We start from the raw sequence: 20,001 nt of genomic DNA, 5'->3' as shown, positions 1-20,001 counted from the left end.
ATATGCAAATTTTTTGGGATGATCAAAATTTATTACTTAAATCTTGCTCCACACAGCTACTGCCTGAACAACACCTGCTACTCCTTTGGGCGCCTGGCTGAGCATGCTGGCTTTTACATCTAAGGCACACACTGCCAGAGTCTTTCCTCTAACAATGCTCTTCTCAGACTTTGTCTATTTGCTAAATGGAACATCAGATTATACTGGTATGCTCACAATCAAAATTCTCAGGGAAGGGTTCTACAAAGTGATTTGCAAGAGTGCCACAGGAAGCAAGTCATGATCTGAACTACAGCTTTGCCTTTCTGCTAAAATGGAAGTAAAACCCTTAGCTGACCTTGCACACATTTCTATAGCAGTTATGTTTTGACATAGAACTGCAATGTTGTTATTGTAAATCCCCTGGGGCAAAGGCTGCGTTTCCCTCTGTTCGTCACAGGGGAGGAGAAATGAAGCTTCTTTTACAAGGCAGTTCCCAACCTAACTGCTTTGGGATGCCTGCCAGGTGTTTTGCAAACTGTTACTACAGGGACAGGAACACAGGTACATTAAGAAAGTATTTGTCAAGCAGAGAAACTCTATTACAAAAACAGATCTACAGGATAAAAACAGGATACCATGAAGCATGCCAACAGCCTTACAAGGCAAAGTTTTTGAATGACAAAAGAAAAGACAACCATTATTAACATTTATTTAAATAACTGACTTCACTTGTTTTAGAAAACAGATGCTGTGAATGGCCTAAACATCTTCCTTTTGCTTTTAAAACCAAAAGTCACAAACTGTGTTTTAACAGTAGGAGTAAAACAGCACATTGCTGCTCCTGAGAACTAGCTGTGGATGCAGTTTGCTCCCAGCTTAGCGCCATGATGACTACAGCAACATGGCTCTAAGAAAATATTTCCCCAACATGCATGGACAGTTTTAGAGCATTCTGTCATTTTGTTTGTTGAGAGCAGTGGGATGGTTTCCTAAAGTTGCTGATCTGCAGATCTATATCAGAACTTCTGACATAATATGCAACTGGGCTTTAAATACGGCTGTACAGAAGGCTGGTTTATTTACTTAGCATCTTCACATCTGTATTTATTTTTCAGGAACTAGTGGAGAAAGGAAAAAGTTTCAAGAAAACAAGATTAATATGAACTCATAATACTGTGCACAGCAGCGAAACAAAAACCAGGTAATATCAAAACACAGAGCAGAGCAGCTGCTTTCTAGAAGTCTCCACCACTAAGGTTCCTGGTGCACAGGCTGCTAATTATACCAAAGGTAACCTGGGAAGAACAGATGTATATAAAAAGTACACTTTTCTTGAAAAAAATGCAGATGTATGAAAACCCCAAAAATAATCCAACCAAGCAACTGCAAAGTGTCCTGTGCATAATTATGGAACACAAAATACTTCTCTGCTATCCTATTGCCTAGCACACATCATAAATTTTGGAAAATACTCACATGGAGGGAACCAAAGGAACAAAAAATCAACTACATGTATGGTGCCATGAGGAAAAGAAAACAACTTTTTTTTCCTTCCAAACTGATTTACCTTTATAAATATTTCATCCACTTTTTCTGCACAGGTACAATACAAAAGTCTGCTACTTTAGGCCATGTCCAGCCAACCATCTTGGACATCTCAGAATATATTTCAGTACTGTATAGCACAACCAAACCAACAAGATTTCAGCCAAACGTGGCAGATGGGACCTGCTCTCAGCTATGATCTAAAGACTTTTATGGAAAAATAAACCAGGACAGGAGAAACCTACCCAAATGCCTTGACTCAAGAAAAGATAAATATGAGGAGCATACATCTAAGCAGAAAAGGTCATTTCTTAATGGAAGTGTCATGCAGGACAGTGCTTTGCATGGCACAGTCATAAAAAAGTAAGAGTTTACATTCTGCTGTGAGTCACAAAGCCAAAGAAAAATATAAGCTTTTTTATTTCCAATATGTAAAAAATTACTAAATTCTATTAATGGAATATTCTAATTGAATTTTCACATACTCATGTAGTGTTATGACAAAAATTAATACCTTTCTCAAAACATTTTTATGACAGAAAAAACATAGCAAGCATGACAACGTTTAAGTCAAAGTGGAAACTACCTTTCAGTTTGCATGTGGAAAGTGCTTTCTGGAATTTTCAGAGTGATTACATGAAAGAATTCACAGAAGACAATGTGTAGCTGGACTAGATGATCTCTAGGTCCCTTCCCAATGAACCATTCTATTCCATTTGACCATAACTGAAAGAGGACTGATTTTCAACAGAGAAGAGGAAGTGGTATTCAGATGTTTTGAAAATCTCTCTTCATGTAAAGCAACCACATGCCCTCCTATACCCAAGAGCTGCAGGCTAAACTTATGACACATAAATGAATCATCAGTGGAAATAATAGGAGAATTCTGTGCACATTCAGATCTTGTAAAAGCAGCCAGGATTCTCCCTACCCAAAGGGACTTTCAGGTTACTAAAAAAATATAAACACTGTCAGGTCTAAGACTTTTGCCCTCAGGCAAATCTGGAAAAAACCCCTATTAAAATCTACGAGTATATCACAGCAAGAAGGCTAAGAGATTCTCAAGAATTCTTTTTTGTTCTTGAAACCAAAAAGAAAATTGCTACAACTTCCACAGCCATCTCACTTTTACCTATTCCTAGAACAATCCTGTTTGAAGAACTGGAACCACAGGCTGAAATAGAACTGTGAAGTGCAAGTTGTTTGATACTGAATGAAGAAAGTGTTTCAGGATAAGACACATGAACACAGCATAAGTATATCCAAGTTTTGAAGACTAATGATTTTACTGCCATAAAATTAGTCATTATTTTAGTTAACACCAAAAATTACAAAAAAAAAGGTATTCAAGAGTTTTAGGATCCATTCATGTGCCTCAAGTACATGACCCCTCTCACAAGCATCCCAGACATGAAAATACTGTTAAGACATTTCCAAGCAGTTGCTTCATGTCCTCTGCCAGTTTTAAGCACCATGAGGCACAATACCAGCTTAGGTGGTATTTTGCATTGCAAAATAGAGTGCATTGTTCCCTAACCAACCTGAAGACACAACAGCCTCACAAGAAATACAGATGCTAAATCTTATCTCCTACAGCTCAATGGAACCTTCTACCATCATGTCCTTATCTGTACTTCACTTTCAAAATGTAAATGTGCAATTCAATAGTTACCTGAACCTCTGAATTAGAATCAACAGGTTGAAGCATAAACCAGTTCTCTTTTCCTGTGTAGTTGCATAAATCTTCTTTTTTGATTGACACCTTTCCTGAGGGAGGGTAGCAGGGGGGAGAGAAGCATAAATATTACCTTCATCTGAATAGAACAACTATTTAATTATGTTTGAAATTTGATTTTTTTTCTAAACTCTTTTAAGTTTCTCTTTAAATTGATGATGCTATATGAAGAATATAAAACAAGGAATGTTATGGGTAAGTAAAGCAGAAAATAGTTTGCATAAAGCCTGATGGCATTAATTATTATTTGTTATCCTGGATATTACCAATAGGAAGGTAAAATAAAGAACACACTTGAGGCTGGAAATAACATAATAGATTTGGGAGAAGAACAACGGTGTTCAAGAATGCTTAAACAGGAAACTGAAGTAGATGCCTTTTACTCTTCTGATTGCTATTTGGAAAGCTGTTATTATATCAAATTATCTGACATCCTGGTGCAAATTATTTCCTTCCTCAATTCAAGTAAAGCAAAGGCTGGTTCCACAGCAGACTATTAGAGTTTTGTAGTAACTGTATCCAAAAAGCAGCTGCAATAAAGTCATTATGCAGTGGTGAAAGAAACAGAAATCTACCTCCTGTGATTTTTCACTTCAGCTACAAAAGTTCCTGCCAAATGCTAAGTCACTAAATCATGGTTGCACTGACAAGGAAAAAAATTATCTATAAATGATTTTAAGAATTATTCCACTATTGTAATTATTTGCAGAATGATTCCACAATTTATTCTTTAAAGATCTATAAGTAGTGACAATTGTTCAAATATTCCAATGAAGCAAAAGTGGAAAACAAAGAATTTCTCAAAATGTATTCAGACCACAATAAGACTATAAAATGTCCTACTAGCCTGAAAAACAAAACGTATTTTAGTATAAAAGAATGAAGCAAGTAACCAAAATCCTTATTTTCAAACTTTAAAGGAGTACTTAAGTGCACTATACAGAGTTTTGAAAGATGCTTCACCAAGAATTGTATCCTTAATCCTACAGATAACGCTACTGAAAATAACCAAGTGCTCTACAGCATGCAGACAGCACCTCACAGACACTTACCTATACGCAGGTCCTTTTGTAAAACACTTTTATCATAAATGTAGAAGGACAACCACTGGAATGTTCTTGGAATCTCAAAGTAAAACTCCTCTCCAAAATAAGGACTGAAAAGAAAGATTTGAAGTTAAAATAGAGAAACACTTTATGCAATTTATATAGAACATGAACATCAAAAAACTGCATTTTACAGCTGTCCCAGCCCGTGGCCCTCAGCACTAGACTGAGTTGTCATCAAAGGTGCCCAAAACCATTTCAGTACAAGAACACACAATAACATGGCAATGTCTTCTGTTTGTTTAATCAAAGGTAAGAATCAGAGCACACAGAGAGTGGGGTCTCCTCTGCAATTTCAATTCTATTTTTCTGTCTTGAAATTATTCTAGCTGGTTTTCTAGACTTCCTGAGACATGCACAAGTTTTGTTCCCTTTTGATATTCAGTACATGATTAAACTACATTTAATCTTAATTTCTTTTAAACTTATTGATTACTTAACTAACTGACATTTGTTTAGCTCTAACTTCCATGTCAAAACTGCTGCTCTAAGATTCAGATCTGTAAGAAGTTATCACTAGAAATTGTAAGACAGAACGGTGAAAAAGAGAAACATTAATCTCAAGTGCACACCATCTCCCTCACGCCAAAACCATCCCCACATTTCTCCATCTAAAGCAGTCCAATATCATGTCTGCAGTTCACCCCATTTAACTGCCACGTGCACAGCCCTCTACAGAAACAGACTCTGAGAGGCTCCTCTGTGCTACACCTATTTCATACAATGTGTTGGTATCTTCCCTCCCAGACCTGGTACCCTCATTAAAGTTAAGGAGTGCTTATTGATGTAATCAGAGCCAGCAGTCAGAAAATTGTATTTCAAGACTGAACAAAACCACAATGTTGTTTGTGCTACTGCAAGTGATGAATTCCAAAAGTCAAGCAGATCCACAGAAAAACTCTGCTATTTTAGAAATGGGCTCTGAAAATAGTTTCAGTTACAATGTATTAATATCACCAGGGAAAGATGTTCATGAAACTACTTTTATGCAGAAAAGTACTGTGATATGAGTTACACCAAATGTTGGGGTTTTTTGTTTCCCAGCAAAGTATCATTCTGAGCCTACTACTACAGTACTTTCTTAAACTAATAAAAATATGACAAATATGCTTAAGTTTGGAACAAGAAGTTCATGTTATTACCTACCCAAAGGATACCACAAAGAACATGCCACCATCCCTACTTTCTTCCTTTCAAAATAATCATGGAAAAAGACCACCCCATGCTTAAGGACAATAAATAAATTAAAAAGAGCTGATAACTGACTTGAAAAGTGGGAAAGAACACAGACAAAAGAATCTAGTATTTCTAATGTCTAGAATAGATTTTTAGAAACAAGAACTTTAAGGGCAGGAATTAATTATAAGGAACTCCACTAGTAAAACTGTTCTTTTTGTTAAAACACAGACCTTTTACCACAGGCTTCAAAGCAGACAATCAGTATTAGCCTTTGCACTACATTGAGAAATAATTTAAGAATTCTCAGTTGAAAAATTCAGCTGTGGTTTTTCAGCTCCCCTCTTTTTTTTAATTTTTGTTATAATTTCAAAGCCAACAAACTCTGCTTTGATTACAAGGGCTGGGTTCTTCTTGTCAGCACCACGACTGAAGGTTTCAACTCCCGAGCATTACCTTCAGCAGCAGGGCAGCCCTGAAGTGCCTCAACTTCCTTATTACCATCACTGCTCATTTTAATTGTATTGACACAGTAAGTCAGACCCAAACCAAGGATGAAACAAAGGCTTATTTTAAACTTAGGTCAAGTCCATGGTCTGCTTCCCCTCGCAGCTATACAAATAAAAGTTGCAGCAGGACAAACAAAGAGACACTCCAGCAGAAAGAGTGAACAGTGGGGGAATGAGCTGGCACGGGTGTCAGGGGAAACTCTGCTCCAGCTCAGCTTCAGACTGAGGGAACAGCAGGCTCCAGTGCACACCAACACGTGCCAGGGGTTTAATATCTACTCTGGAAGGACCTGTGGTACTCTATGCATCCAATTATAATCAGGCTGGGACGGAGACTACAAGCAGAGACCTCCAAAAATCTATTTAGCACCTTTACCTTGCACCTAAGAGAGCAAACTTTGCAGCTGCCCATATCCCCCAGTCCACAAAGGATGAACAGCCAGTAACTCTATTATTATTATTATTATTTTGACTTCAACGCTACATTAAGTCTCGGATTCAGCAAGAAAGAACAAGCCAATAACAAGAGCACAAACAGAAGGTAATACATTCTTTTACTCATGTTGATACATTTTTCATTATCCAAATTAACAGAGGTTATTAGTCATTGATTCATAAGCAAAGTAGGAGGCAGAGAGAGAAAATTTAAAGTAAAGAAATTCTTAGGTAGGTACAGAAGAGGTGAGCAGGGTACAACAGTTTACACCAATGAGGAATAATTAAAATGGAGAACTCACTCATCCTGTTCCTCAGGGATTCAGTCAGTTTAGTACTTTCATTTGTGACTTTGATGCAAGAACTTTAAAGACTGTGATGGATACAAAATTAGAAGATAGCACTAATTCAAAGGACGACCAGACTGCCATACAGGAAGAACTGGATTAAGCAGTACAGAAGATTAAATTTCACTGGGTAACACACTCCTCTGCTCTTCCCTTCCTTGCTGCAGTAACCTGGCAGTTCTGTGAGGACACTGATCAATGCCCCAGCCTGTCAGTTAATAAAAGCAATGGCTACATCAAATAGGAAATTGATTTCTGCCATAACCTTGCACTACCACAAAGTTCAGTTGGGAAAAAAAGAAACTGAACTTAGTTTAAATTTAAAAAAAAAATAAATAAATAAAAAAAAGACACATGCATACCACAATACCCCTTCCTCATATTTGACCACAGACATCTGAGGAGGCTCACAGATATTCTTTCAACTTTCCAAGGGAAAAAAAAGTATCTTTCTTCAGAACCCACAGAAATCCCACACCATGTCAGGAAATATTTCTTAAGTCATTAGCCAAAATATCCCTGTTTCACTTCAGTATTATTTCATGCTTTAACTTTGGAAAGTTTGTTTTACATCTGTACTCCAACAACTCTCCCAGTGCTGGTGAAAGGCCAAACCTATTTGTACATTTAAAGAATACACTTCTTAATAATTTTCAATCACGGTAGTCAAAACTAATTTTAATTCTAGTGATAATTACTTCCACAGACATTTAATTAGTTGATATTCACAGGACTAAAATTTGGATTAAAAATTGTATAAATTTGCAACCCATAATACAGTGACAAAAACAGACTGCGAATTATGTAAGAAAAAGCAAGCAAACAATATGAAATTCAAAGTTGCATCTATGACTAAAATGATTCTGTACTACACCTCATTGAAAAGCAATTTATAAAGTTTTCAGGTTAATAAGAGATTGGAGCCTTCATCTCCTGTCCCAGTACCTCTAGGTTAGTAGGGTTTCCAGTTTTACACAGTAATAAGAAACAAGATGTTGTCATTACATTTCTGCAATGAGAGTGAACTTTCCTAACTGCACACACTGAAGCAATCAACTATAAGCACCCATCTGGTTGCTGGTAACAGAGGATGAGTTATTTTAATACATTTCACTAGTTTGTATGGAACCTTCTCCTAATTCAGAGAATGAAGGAGTCACCTATGAAGTCAATTGAGACAGAAAGGAAAAGAGCAATTCCAAACACCAGATTCTAACTTCTAATACAATGCTGAGAACTTCATCACCTGAGAAGTTCTGTATTTGAGGCAGGTTATTTGAGACTCCTCTCTCCCCAACTGTTGTGTTACAGTGAGATTTTTTAGTTCATTTCCTCTCTAAAGTATTAATGACATTGCAATTAAACTTCAGCTAAAACTTCAATACTATTAAAATATTTTTGATGGATATAAGGTGTTTTACTTTATCAAATATTTTATTATGCAACTAATACTTCTTTCATTAGGTGATGAAAGTACATAAATCTAATAATTTTTAAATAGAACATAATAAAAATGTCTGCATATACATCAACTGTAACAGATCTTGTTTCTATGCATAGTAGTAACTTCTAGGATTTCCATTATTAACATCAAAATCAGAGAGCAAAGTCTTTCAGAGATGGGTTGGGGTCTTTTGCTCATGAAACTGTTGTCTATTTGAAGGGAAAATGCTACGTTTCTGCTTTGTCAATACAGTCTCTTCAACATTTTTCTCTGAAGGATTACTCAATTGTTTTTGTTCTGTTAATCTGCAGCCTGTTAGATCCTGAAAAATTTATGGATCTAACTACGGCAGCTACAGATTACAAAAATAAGCAAAATATTTGTTCCTGACTCTACATATGTGACATTTGCTTTTCATGCAGAAAAATAAGGAGGCTCTGAAATGATGTCCTGAAAAAATAAATTCCCTATTTAAGTTTGTCATCTGAGTTATTCCTCACCTGTAAACACTTGGAGAGAGAGCTCAAAGAATGAACACTAACAACAAAACCACTGGAGAAAGGAATAAAGAAAACTTCCAGGAGTTTGAACAGACTGTCTGGGTTTCAAAAGGAAGGCTTAACGTCACCTCCACATAACTGAAACTGTCACTCAGATATTCTGAACAATGAAGCTGCAGTGATGCTTTTTTGGGTCCTCTGTGAACTTCAGAGTTGTGAGACATGAAAGCCTTACACTGCTGCAGCTGGGCCATCCTGACTTTTTGTCTGAGTCTTTTTAAGGCTCTAAATCAGCAGCAGAATCTACAGCCCAGGGAAGCAAAGCAAGGAATTCAGTGTGGATCCTGTTCCAGCTCCCAGAACAAGAAGCACAGGAGAGAACAAGGCCTGTTCAGGGGACACCACACAGCACAGAAAACTCTCATACATGGCAAAGTTCCGGTTCCTTCCTTCCAGAAACTGGTTTTACCAGATACACAGTAAGAGCAGAATTCCACCAATACACTTCAACTGCTTGTCAGAAGAAGGAAATAACATGGGGAGCATGTATCAAGTAGATTTCTTTCCCTAGAAAACAACCTAGCAAGAAAAAGAATGTTACGTTGCCCACTGGAACAGAATAGAGTAATTGTGAAATATATTCTTGCATATTTCATTTAAAAGCTCACAACACCCAATTTTGACTTCTTGCAACACTCATGATTTACACATTGCTGTAACATGTGAGTAGCTACCACAAGTCAGTTCTCATTTTAAAGTAGTACAAGCAAAAGCCATCCACACTGGTATTGGGCAGTCTTGCTTATCATATCCATTTAAAAACTGAGCTTACCTTAAAGATTTTTCAACTACCTGTGTACGAAAAACTTCTTCTTGGTCCAAGTTTATGGTACAGAAAAAGTCTCTCATTTTGTTGGGTACTAAGTGTTTGGCATCATCTGTAAATAAAAAAAAAAATTACTGTAAATATTGCAGGGGAAAAACAAAATATTAGGTACAAGAATGTCACAGCTTTAGTGTGTTCAAAAAATTTACTGTTCCATTCAGCATGCATTTTGATATCCATTTTCAATTCATAAGCTTCAGGAGGGCAGAGAAGTTGCTCCATGCAGCTTCCCATGGAATGAGAGCTGACAGGAAGAGACGCACTCTGACTCATGAACACCTCTTCTTGCAGCACCTGCACTTTCCCTTGAAAGGTCTGATCCCTGGCTTGACCCTGCACAGCTCGCTAAATCCGCGCCACTCGCAGCCTGAGGTCACACCTGAGGCATGAGGTCATTACAGCAGGCATGATCTGCCTCAGCTATTGCTCACTTGCTGCTTTCTCTGCAAATACTTTGGCTAAAGGAAGCTGATTAATAAGAACTTGCCCATCAAATCTTTATTTCATTTTCCACGATGAACAGCAGATTGTGAGTTGGCTGAGCCTTTGAAAATATCTCTCTCATGAGTACTGTTCACTTTTTCCTAACTAGCAGAAGGGGGAAATAATCACCTCCTAATTCAATGTAACATGGAAAAGAATAAAAGGAAGTTTCTAATAAGAAGGAAAGATTGGCAGCACAAGAATACAAAGATTTGCTGGGTATTGAATCTAGGTCACTGCAATTACATGCTGGACATAAGGCAGATCTGTTAGGAAATGGTTTCCTCTAAACACTCACAGCTAAAACCAGTTGAAGTTGCTCTTCCAAAATCCAAATTCTACAGACATCTATGTTAATTTACAGCAACACCATTCTCTAGATTAAACAGAGACTTTCTGCCCAGATGTCTCCTCCTCCTCTGAATGTCTGAAGACAACACACAGACCCTTTCCACCTTTTATTTTGCTAAAAGAAATTACAAGATTTTCTGGCACTCTCTCCCATGAGAGGCTCCTAAACAAAGCAGATAATCTGCCCCTTTTCCACTTGGTTGTCCAAACCACAGGCAACCAGAATTGCATTAGGACCTCTCACATCCTTGCCTGCTGCTAGAAATACCTCTCCTGATGACATGTGGAATCAACTTTATCTAAACATTATCTATTTATATAAGATATTAAAAATAGAATGAAAAGTACATCTAAGTATTAAGTTTGAATTACTTTTATGTCTGAATAGACCTCTCAGAAAGCACAGTATGAAACTAGATTTGAAATGTCATACATGTTTATTTTTTAAAAATGCAGCTATGAAGCACAGTGAGTAAGCTTTATTCTCTATGCTGGCAAGATGTGAAATCAAAGTTCTGCTTTCTCTCTCCTCCCCACTCTTTTTGTGTTAGATGGTTAATTTAGGGTAACCTATCACAGCCTTGGAGGTTAGGTGAGCAATGCCCAGCACTGGAAGGGCTGCTCTGACTGTCTCTGAGCAGAGAATGTGACACTTTAACAGGAACACAGACTGAACTTCAATCATGCCATTTCCCAGGTGAGGGATGCACACTGAGGGAAAGCATGAACAGACACTTGAGGAACTTCCACAGTTGAAGCCTGTGCTCTCAGAAGCATCAACAGGCCTTTCCTCAGCTTGGCTGCGGGAGAGGAGGAAGCATACACATTATTTTTAAACACCACACTTCATGTTGACAGACTGAGAGACATGAACAAAACCTGGTTTTAATGGCTTTTGACTCCAAGAAAGGGCTCAACTCCAAGTTACCTTTAAGTGAGATATTGCAGGAGAATCAAGGAAAGCATCAGATTATCACTGCCTTAACTTTTTTTAAAGATGAGGTAATTCAACAAAACATATGACACGTAAAAATCAATTCATCAATCCGGATGTAATCCCTGGAGAGCTCCTGATACCAGAAGTTTGTAAATAATAAACATGAACTGAATGTGTCAGCTGTTCCTGAGAACAGCTTTATTTTCTAGTTAATACTTGGCATGATCCTATTTTCCCATAAAATAGTTAAAACACAACATTAATCATCACTGTAAGGGAACAGTACAGTGGACTTTGAAAGGAAATTACAGTTATTATAGTTTCATATTTTCCTAAAAGGAATAGAAATGAAATATTTCTGAATAATTCACTATTTCTTTCTATACTATAGCACAGTTTTTCAGTTTTAAGAGACTGTCCACCCAGAAGAACACAAAAAATACAAGTTTTGATTTCAGCTGGTTAGAGCATGGTGCTAATAACATCATGGGTTCCATCCCCATATGAGCCATTCACTTAAGAGCTGAAATTGAGGATTTGTAGGTAGGGTACCTTTCAACTCAGAATATTCTGTGATCTGATTTTCTAACCAGTTAAAAACCTTTATTTTGTAGCCCAAGTGTCTGGCTTTAAAGAACAGACAAACTTTTGGGAGGAAGAGGACCCTCAATCCTGAGTTAAAAATAACCTCAGAGCACTTGTCAGGTAAAATACAGAGCATGAGCTCTCACATTGTTTGTGACACCTCTTAGTGTCTGTGACTGTGGGACACATTTCACCCATACAGTGACAAAATTCTTCCAAGATTATTATTTTCTTAAAAAAAAAAAAAAGCTCAAGTCTTCAATTACACTACATCTTCCTTTTTCTGAGAAACCTAAGGCTATAATGGTTGCATAAAAATCAAGTATTAACAGCATCAGATATCTGCTTGAATGTTTACATTTTCTGTACATACATGTAATATCCTCTGTCAAGTAAAAGTCTGAAATTAGTGTCCATCTTCGGAATTTCTATGCTCTGGGTCCCTGCCAGAGCACATTTATGCACACAAACTCTGAAGTATTTATGCACACAAACTCTGAAGTATATCACAGGACTAAAGATATTATAGAGCAACAATAAATTCCACTCTAGGAATGCAGCATAATCCAAGATAACCACACACTGTTAAAAACACAGAGCAGGTTTGAAAAAGAATGCATCCAGAATTTTGTCAGATGAGCTCTAGGAGACAAGAGTTACATTTTCCCAAGTGCTTCACTAATGCAGGTCTCAGTAAACACTCCAAAAATCAAGGCAACTACAATCACTTACTGTGACATGGCATCAAATGAAAACAGAAGCACAGCCTGAAACACTACACTACAAGATATGCCTAAAGCTACTTGACACCACATACCTTTGTAAAGCATTTTTGTCATTACTGTGGCACATAAAATAGAGCCATCAATACAAAAGCATTGCCAAAAGGGAAAGACAGCTTTTACTGGATTTTTGGTGAAAACCTGCTTAAGAGCAATACTACACTTTCCAAAAATATTACAGGGTCTTAAACAGGCAAGACCAGTTCGCCTCACTTGAAAACTGGAGGCAGAAGGCTGGTTGCAAACATTGACAGCCCACAAAAACAGGGTACCAGGGACTGCAAACATGTCCTGACTCAGGTTCTTCACTGCTAGGTATGCAATGGCTGCTTAAGCCACCTTTAAGAACATGTCTCAATTCTAAATCTGGTGCAATGATTTGTATAACATGGCTAAATTTAGATTTTGCCACCAATTTGTGCGCTGCAAAACACAGTATAAATAACAACTTTCTGCAGATGGTGTTTTCTATACATGCAGAATTACACAGAACTGACATTACCTCATTAAAACTGACATGCTCTCTCATGCAACACACATAAAATTAGCAAGTGTCAAATTTTAATTGCCAGCAAAGCCTGGGCACAAAAATGTTTCTCCTTGTAAGAAACATGCTATAAGGAATTCCTTCAGACTTTGAACATCAGCTTTCCAAAGTAAGGTCTGCTATCGTTAATCCCTCCAGATCAAGGAGGATTACATTATTACATTTGTTTATTATTCTTCATTCAGAGGGTTTTCCCCTACAAAACAGTATTAAAATACTAGTAAGAAGTGAAAATAACCCCGTATTTGTGATGTGAAAAAGCCAAAAGAGCATCCAGGCATCAGAGGGTTCCCAAGCTTCCACAGCATATTTCACTCATTGAGTTTTTAAATTTAGAAGAAGTAAGTAGGTTTACAAAATTATTTTCACACTGTTTCAAGACATGTCTTTTATTGCAGCTGTTACTTCCACTCATTTTTCAAAGGGGTTCTTACAGGTCCATCTTTAGCAATGAACTTTTCATATATTCCCCAGGAAGAAGGTCACATTCCTCTGTTTACTGACACTTTTGCCAGTTAACTGAACATCCAAAGTTATGATACAACCACAGGCTCAATCCATAAATGGGACAATAAAGTCTGGTTTCAACATAAATCTCAAGACATTTTGCCTTGCTTTTAATGTCTAGTGGAAAACTTTCATCAATGTCCCAAAATGCAAAACTCACTGAATGTTGTGTAGTCCAGTGTTAACAAAACATTACAATAAAAGATAGGAAGCAGAAAAGTATCAAAAAATAAGCCAGCTTCAATAATCTTTAGCAACCAACTTCTTATGTACTCCTAGGAAGCAGGTCAGAGTCCTTCTTCCCAGGGAGTACTATGACCTGCTCCCTAGGGAATACATAAAACCTTGGTTGCTAGAGATTACTGAAGACAGATTAAGGAAGGTGGGGCTGCTCAGCCTGGAGAAGGTTGTGTGAAGACCTCACAGCAACCTTCCAATATCTCAGGGGAAAGCCAGAGAGAGACTCTTCATCATGAACTGCAGTGACAGAATGAGGAGTCCCCATTGTTCCCACTGGAACAAACTGAAAAAAAGGAAACTTAGGCTAAATATATGGAAGAAATTCTTTACTCTGAGGGTGGTGAGGCAGTAGTGTAGGTTGCTCAGACAAGCTGTGGATGGCACATCCCTGGAAGTGTTCAAGGCCAGGCTGGATGGAGCTCTGAGATGGAGTAACAGAAGGTGCTCCTGCCCGTGGCAGCAGCATTGCAATGAGTCCATATTTAAGGTCCTTTCCAAAGAAAACCATTTAATAACCCTATGATTCCAGGAATTCATGCATTAATCCCAAAACTAACAGTATGCTTTTTTAAAGGCTAGCTGGCCTGTATTATTTCTGTGCTAATTGCTAACAGCAGCAGATCCCAGTGTGTGTTCAGCCTTGCCTCCCTAACCACGTCCTATTGCTCACACCTCGGCCTGAGAGCACCTCCAGCTCCACTCCCGGCCATCTCCTGTTTTCATGACCCAGTCTTCTATTTACTGAAGACACAGCAAATACATCTAGGCTGCATGACGATATTTAAGTAAACACGACTCCACTCCTCCACCAAACCTAATCCTTCAACATGCTTTCACAACCGGTTCTGAGCCCCAGCGCCGGGCCCGAGTCAACTTGGTTCGCTTCATTCTCAAAAAGTCGATGGGCTGCGTGAGAAAGGAAACAAGCGGGCCGCGTCCGAGCGCAATGAATGTACTCGGTACCCTCAGGAAGCCGCCGCACATCCTGTTTCTCCCGCTCGCTTTGAAGTGCTCCCCAGCCGCACCGCACTATCTGTGCGCCTCCCCGAGCCCTCCTCCCGGCCCGGCCGACGGCTTCCCACGTTACCGAGGCTATAGGTATCGGCAGTCAGCACTTCCCAGGCACCAAAATAAGGCCACCGGCCCCTCTCTCCGCCTCCTCCCGCTCGCACACACGCTGCACAGAGGCACGGGAGGGCTGGTGACCGCTTCCAGAACAGCCCTTCACCACCAACTTCCTGCACATCGCTAATTTCGCAATTTCAGTCTGACAAACAGACTCTGATGCCCGAGGTCCGGGCGGGAGGGGGCATTTCTGGTCGCCCGCTGACTCCAGGGATCCCTCGGAGCCACCGATGCTTCCCTGGCACTCGGGCCTCCCCCGGCCCCGCCGCGTCTGTGAATCCATCCGTCTACCCATCCGCTCACCCCCCATCCCGCCCCGGGGCGCGCAGACCCCGGCCCGGCCCGCACGTGCCGCCGCTGCCGCCACAAAGCCCCTCCGCAGGGCCCGACCCGCACCCGGCCCGCGGCGGCCGCGGCCCCTCCGCGCCCTCCCGCTCCCGCCCCCGCCCCGCCGCCTCCAGGGCCGCCGCGCCAGTGCCCGCCCGTCTGGCCGCGGGGAGGGAGCGGCAGCAGCGGGGCCGGGTCGGGAGCGACACCTGAGCGCAGCGGCCCCGGGCGCTCGGCCCCACCGCAGCGCCGCACTTACAGATCTTCCCCCGCAGGTTCTGCAGCACCCGCACCTCGTCGCTGCCGTCTCCCGCCGCCATCGCGCCAGCGCCGCCGCCGCCTGCGCAGTGCAGCGCCGCGGGGGAAGCGAGGGAGGGAGGGAGGGAAGGAGAGGAGCGGCCCGGCCCGGCCCCGCCGCCCGCCCCGCCCCCGCCGCCCGCGGGCACCACCAGCCCGGGCGGGCGGGGGGCGCGGCTCCTGCGCCAGGGCGGCTTTTCCCGCTGCGCTGTGAGGGGGCTCCGCCCGGGGTCCGCCACCCCGCGCTCCTGCCGGCCTGGGGCTGCGCTGCACTGGGCGCTGGGGGGTTCGGCCGGGTCCGGGACTGGCCCTGACCGAGCCTTCCCCTGTTCTATAGTCAGGAAGACAGGACATAGCCTTAAGCTGCACCAGGGGAGGTTTATGTTAGACATTAGGATGAAGTTCTTCACAGAAAGGGTGATTAGACAGTGGAAGGGGCTGCCAAGGGAGGTGGTAGAGTCACCGTCCCTGGAGGCATTTAAAAAAAGACTGGATGTGGCACTGAGGGCCAGGGTCTGGTTGACGAGGTGGTGTTGGGTCATAGGTTGGATTAGATGATCTCAGAGGTCTTTTCCAACTTAATCAGTTCTGTGGTTCTGTGCCTCCCACCGGGGCAGAGGACTCGGCAGCCCGGCATGTTGAACGCTGTGTTCTCTGTGCCGAGATTGGTCACATTAAAGGGCAGGTGGTCACATCAAATGGAACGAGTGGCAGGTCCGGCCATTTTGGTCTGTGGTGTGCCAAGCGTCTGTCCGTATGCAAAGCACGGCACGGGCTCCATTGTTGGATCTCCTCTGCTGTCACTGTTCACGTTCAGCTGTCGGCCGTGTGAGGAATGCCATGAAACAAGCAGGAAATGGCTCGGCTGCCAGCACTGGCCCAAGAGCAGATGTCGCTGCCTGCGGAATGCCACAGGCAATGCTTCCCTCAGGGGTCACACAGTGCTCAGAGGTGTTTGCAGGCTGCAGCAGCTCGCCTTCCTCAAGAAATAAAGGGCCTTTGCATCACGTTTTCTACCATGGGTTCTTGAAGACACCAATCCTAATGTGAAACTCTGGGATCTGGCTTATGCCCAGACTTTACCCCGGTCCTGCATTGATGCTGGGTGTCTACCTTGGGCCCTTACAATCCACCCACCCATCGGCTGCAGGTGACATGGCCGCTTCGGTGTCACTCTGGGTCAAATTGAGGGTACATCTGAGTGTAGACACAGTCTGGTGAAAGCCTTTTATGGCTGACATGTCCTAAAACACAGGTAGTTCAGCTGGCTAAAGCTGTTTCAGGAAGCAGTATAGGACATGGATTCTTCACTCTACACAGAAAGGCCTTCTTCAGTCTGTCCTGCTGTTAAAAGGCCAGCATCTGTCATTGTCTCTAACTGAAGTCCCCTGCTGTGGTGCTCTGGCCATTTTTTACTTTCCCTCACAAATCGTGCTGTTATCACTATGACATGGTATGGAGCCATATAATCTGTCATCGTTTCTTGATGGCTTTTCCTGCATCCAACTTCTCCCTCACTGCTTCTTCAGCAGTGGTGACATTCCTTCCTCACCCCACTCACTACATTGTGGGGAAGGACAGATGTGTATTGCAAGGCAAGTAGGGCAGTGGTGGGGAATAAACTGCTTCATCACACCAGTAACAGGTGGATTTGTGTGAATGCAAAACCTAAACCTGACAAAGACATAAGTTTGCATAAGCTGAATTTTAACCTGTTGGAAATGAGAGGTTCCTCTACAGTAGAAATTGAGGATTTGATTATCTGCAGTTGGCTGTCTAGGCTGCCTGCCCTGTCTGGCTGGTGGCTGGTGAACTGAGGCTCACCTGGGCAGAGTCAGAGCTTTGATCTGGAAAAGCAGCAGGGCAGCACCCTGTGAATGGAGATGTGTGCTTGAACTGTGCATTGCCACACTTTGGGAAGCAGAGTGACTCTGCTGCCTCCATATTCTCTCAAATGTTATGACTACAGCTGGGGTTTACTGTTTTAACTTAGCATCAGCTTCCTTTAGAGCACTGACCTGCATTATCAATTCAAGTTTTGCCACTGTCTGATTCCTGACACAGTTTTATTTTAATAAAAGTTTTGCTTTAGTCTAACATAATAATAGTCAGAATACTGTTTCAATTGCATAGTATTAATTTTTGGCCTCCTTTAAAGTTACATTTTAGGAGTATCTGTATGGCAGGTAGGTCTGCCTAGCTAAGGACATGGTTGAAACAAACACTGCTGTGCTGAGCTGCAAACTTATGGGAAAGATTTCTTCATTTAACAATGGGGATGTACCATGGGGGATCCTTGCTTCTTGTGAGAGAACCTCACAGCCAAGGTGCTGAACTGTCAGCGATAGCTGCAGCGTTAAGAAAGTTTAGAAGGAATAATAGTAATGACAATGCACAGTGGCTTCCTTCAAAATGCTTCTGCCTGCATGCAATCTCATTCCCCAGAAGACATCAGTATCATTTTGTACATTTGTTCTAACTCTGGGTGTATCATAAATGAGGACTGACGAACATTTTGTTTAGATGAACACATTTCATGATGTTCCACTCGTCTTTTTAATTAGCATTTCAAATAGAGACAAAAAAAGAGCTTACTACAATTAGCAAACTTGTAACTTTTTTTTAGATATATATCTCTCCTGACAACCATCCCAAAATGACCTGCATAATTTAGCTTAAGTTTGCTTTTTAATGGAGGTTACAGACGAGTGACACCTAGCTGAAGGGGGAAGTACTTTGAATATGCATGGTCTTCTATTTTGTATGTATCTCCATATTTCCATATGCAATTAGTTATTTGCATTTTGAGCTATATTTCTTGACAGAAGCCCAAAAAAGTAGTGTGTAAAATACACAATCAATACTACAAGGTTACTAGCAGAATTGAAGGAATTTTTCAAGATTAATGTCCTCATGGACACGTTTAAGATGTTGCAAAGTATTAAACACAGTCCACCTGTGCTTCCAGCCCTCTGAAACACTGAGCAGGTAGATTCTGTTCTGTATTGCATTCACCTATGATGGCAGGAGATACCATCACTTCCCTTGAGCTCTGGCATGTTCTCAATTCAGTGTTCTGACTTTAATGAAGGGACTACTTGGTAACTGTGTTGCTTAATCTTCCACTGAAATAACTGTTAGAAGATATGTATCTGTGGATCATATAGATTATATAAGTATTAAAACAATTTAAAAAATTGAGAGACTTACAGAAAAATAGGAATATGTTATTTTAATTAAGCAAAAACAGAGTTATAATCACTCGTTCTAAAAATAAAATTAGACTCTTTATCAATCCTTAACATCTGCATTTAATATTTTCTTCTAAACAAAAATACAGATGTGATTATGTAGCAAATTACAGTCTTTGACAACGTATAGTATTCACGTTCTCTTACACTTACTTTAATTCTAATTTGGTCATTAATACTTGATTCATTACTGCAACATGTTACTTGTAGTAAAAGTGCCACAATTGAACTATAAACATGACATTGCCATCTTAAAACTGCTTTGCTATAAACTGTAGAGAATATACAGAGTTACAAAGTTGTTGTGTTTTTATCAAAATATACAAACCCCCCCAAACCTAACACAAGCTAACAATATTTTTCTTATGAACTATACAGTTATATAAAATATTTGTAAAATTATCTTTGTATTTATAAATATTCTACCTTATTTGCTTTGGTCTATATTTATCACCATACAAGTCCACTTAGAAGATATCTTTGTGTACTTTCTTTGAAACATCTTTACACTTTCCTGTGTTTATTATTTTTTTATCCTTATTTAAATGGAACCAAAGCTGCCATGAAACCAGAATTTCTCAAAGGGTTCATAGCATTCACCAGTGACAGAATAAGTAAGTGGACTGTATTATTACTTCAATCAATACTGTATTATCATTTCAATTGTAGTTTTATTGTACCCAAGCTATAGTTTCTTTTAAAATATTCAAGAAGACAAAGTTAAGTAACAAATTGTGAACCATCACAGAGAATGAAGTCAAGAATCACTAACCCTTGTCATGACCTAATTTTTTAACACTTCAACACAGGGATGAACATGACTACCAGAAATGCAGATACGGTACAACAGAGCCCTAGCATATAAAATGCAACTTGCAGACATACACCTGCTTAGACTTTTTGA

General features: G+C 40.4%; 1 protein-coding gene across 2 annotated transcripts in view; it reads right to left on the bottom strand.

The window, feature by feature from the left end:
• RASA2 (RAS p21 protein activator 2) overlaps nucleotides 1–16,215 on the bottom strand; it is a 45,462-nt gene extending 29,247 nt beyond the window's left edge. Inside the window, exons 1-4 of one of the 2 annotated variants that reach the window (XM_074547109.1) lie at nucleotides 15,843–16,215; nucleotides 9,612–9,717; nucleotides 4,315–4,418; nucleotides 3,200–3,294 (exon numbers count right to left, since the gene is read on the bottom strand). In XM_074547109.1, coding sequence (XP_074403210.1) covers nucleotides 3,200–3,294; nucleotides 4,315–4,418; nucleotides 9,612–9,717; nucleotides 15,843–16,200 — 663 coding nt within the window. In that variant the 5' untranslated portion in view covers nucleotides 16,201–16,215. Of the gene's footprint in view, nucleotides 1–3,199; nucleotides 3,295–4,314; nucleotides 4,419–9,611; nucleotides 9,718–15,808 lie in introns of both variants that reach the window. The other variant, XM_005489460.4, reaches the window with a different exon arrangement.
• Between the last annotated feature and the right edge of the window lie 3,786 nt (nucleotides 16,216–20,001).

The sequence above is a fragment of the Zonotrichia albicollis genome, chromosome 9 (genome assembly GCF_047830755.1).
Source record: "Zonotrichia albicollis isolate bZonAlb1 chromosome 9, bZonAlb1.hap1, whole genome shotgun sequence".
In the NCBI taxonomy this organism is placed as follows: Eukaryota; Metazoa; Chordata; class Aves; order Passeriformes; family Passerellidae; genus Zonotrichia; species Zonotrichia albicollis.
This window is presented reverse-complemented; position numbering and strand designations above follow the sequence as displayed.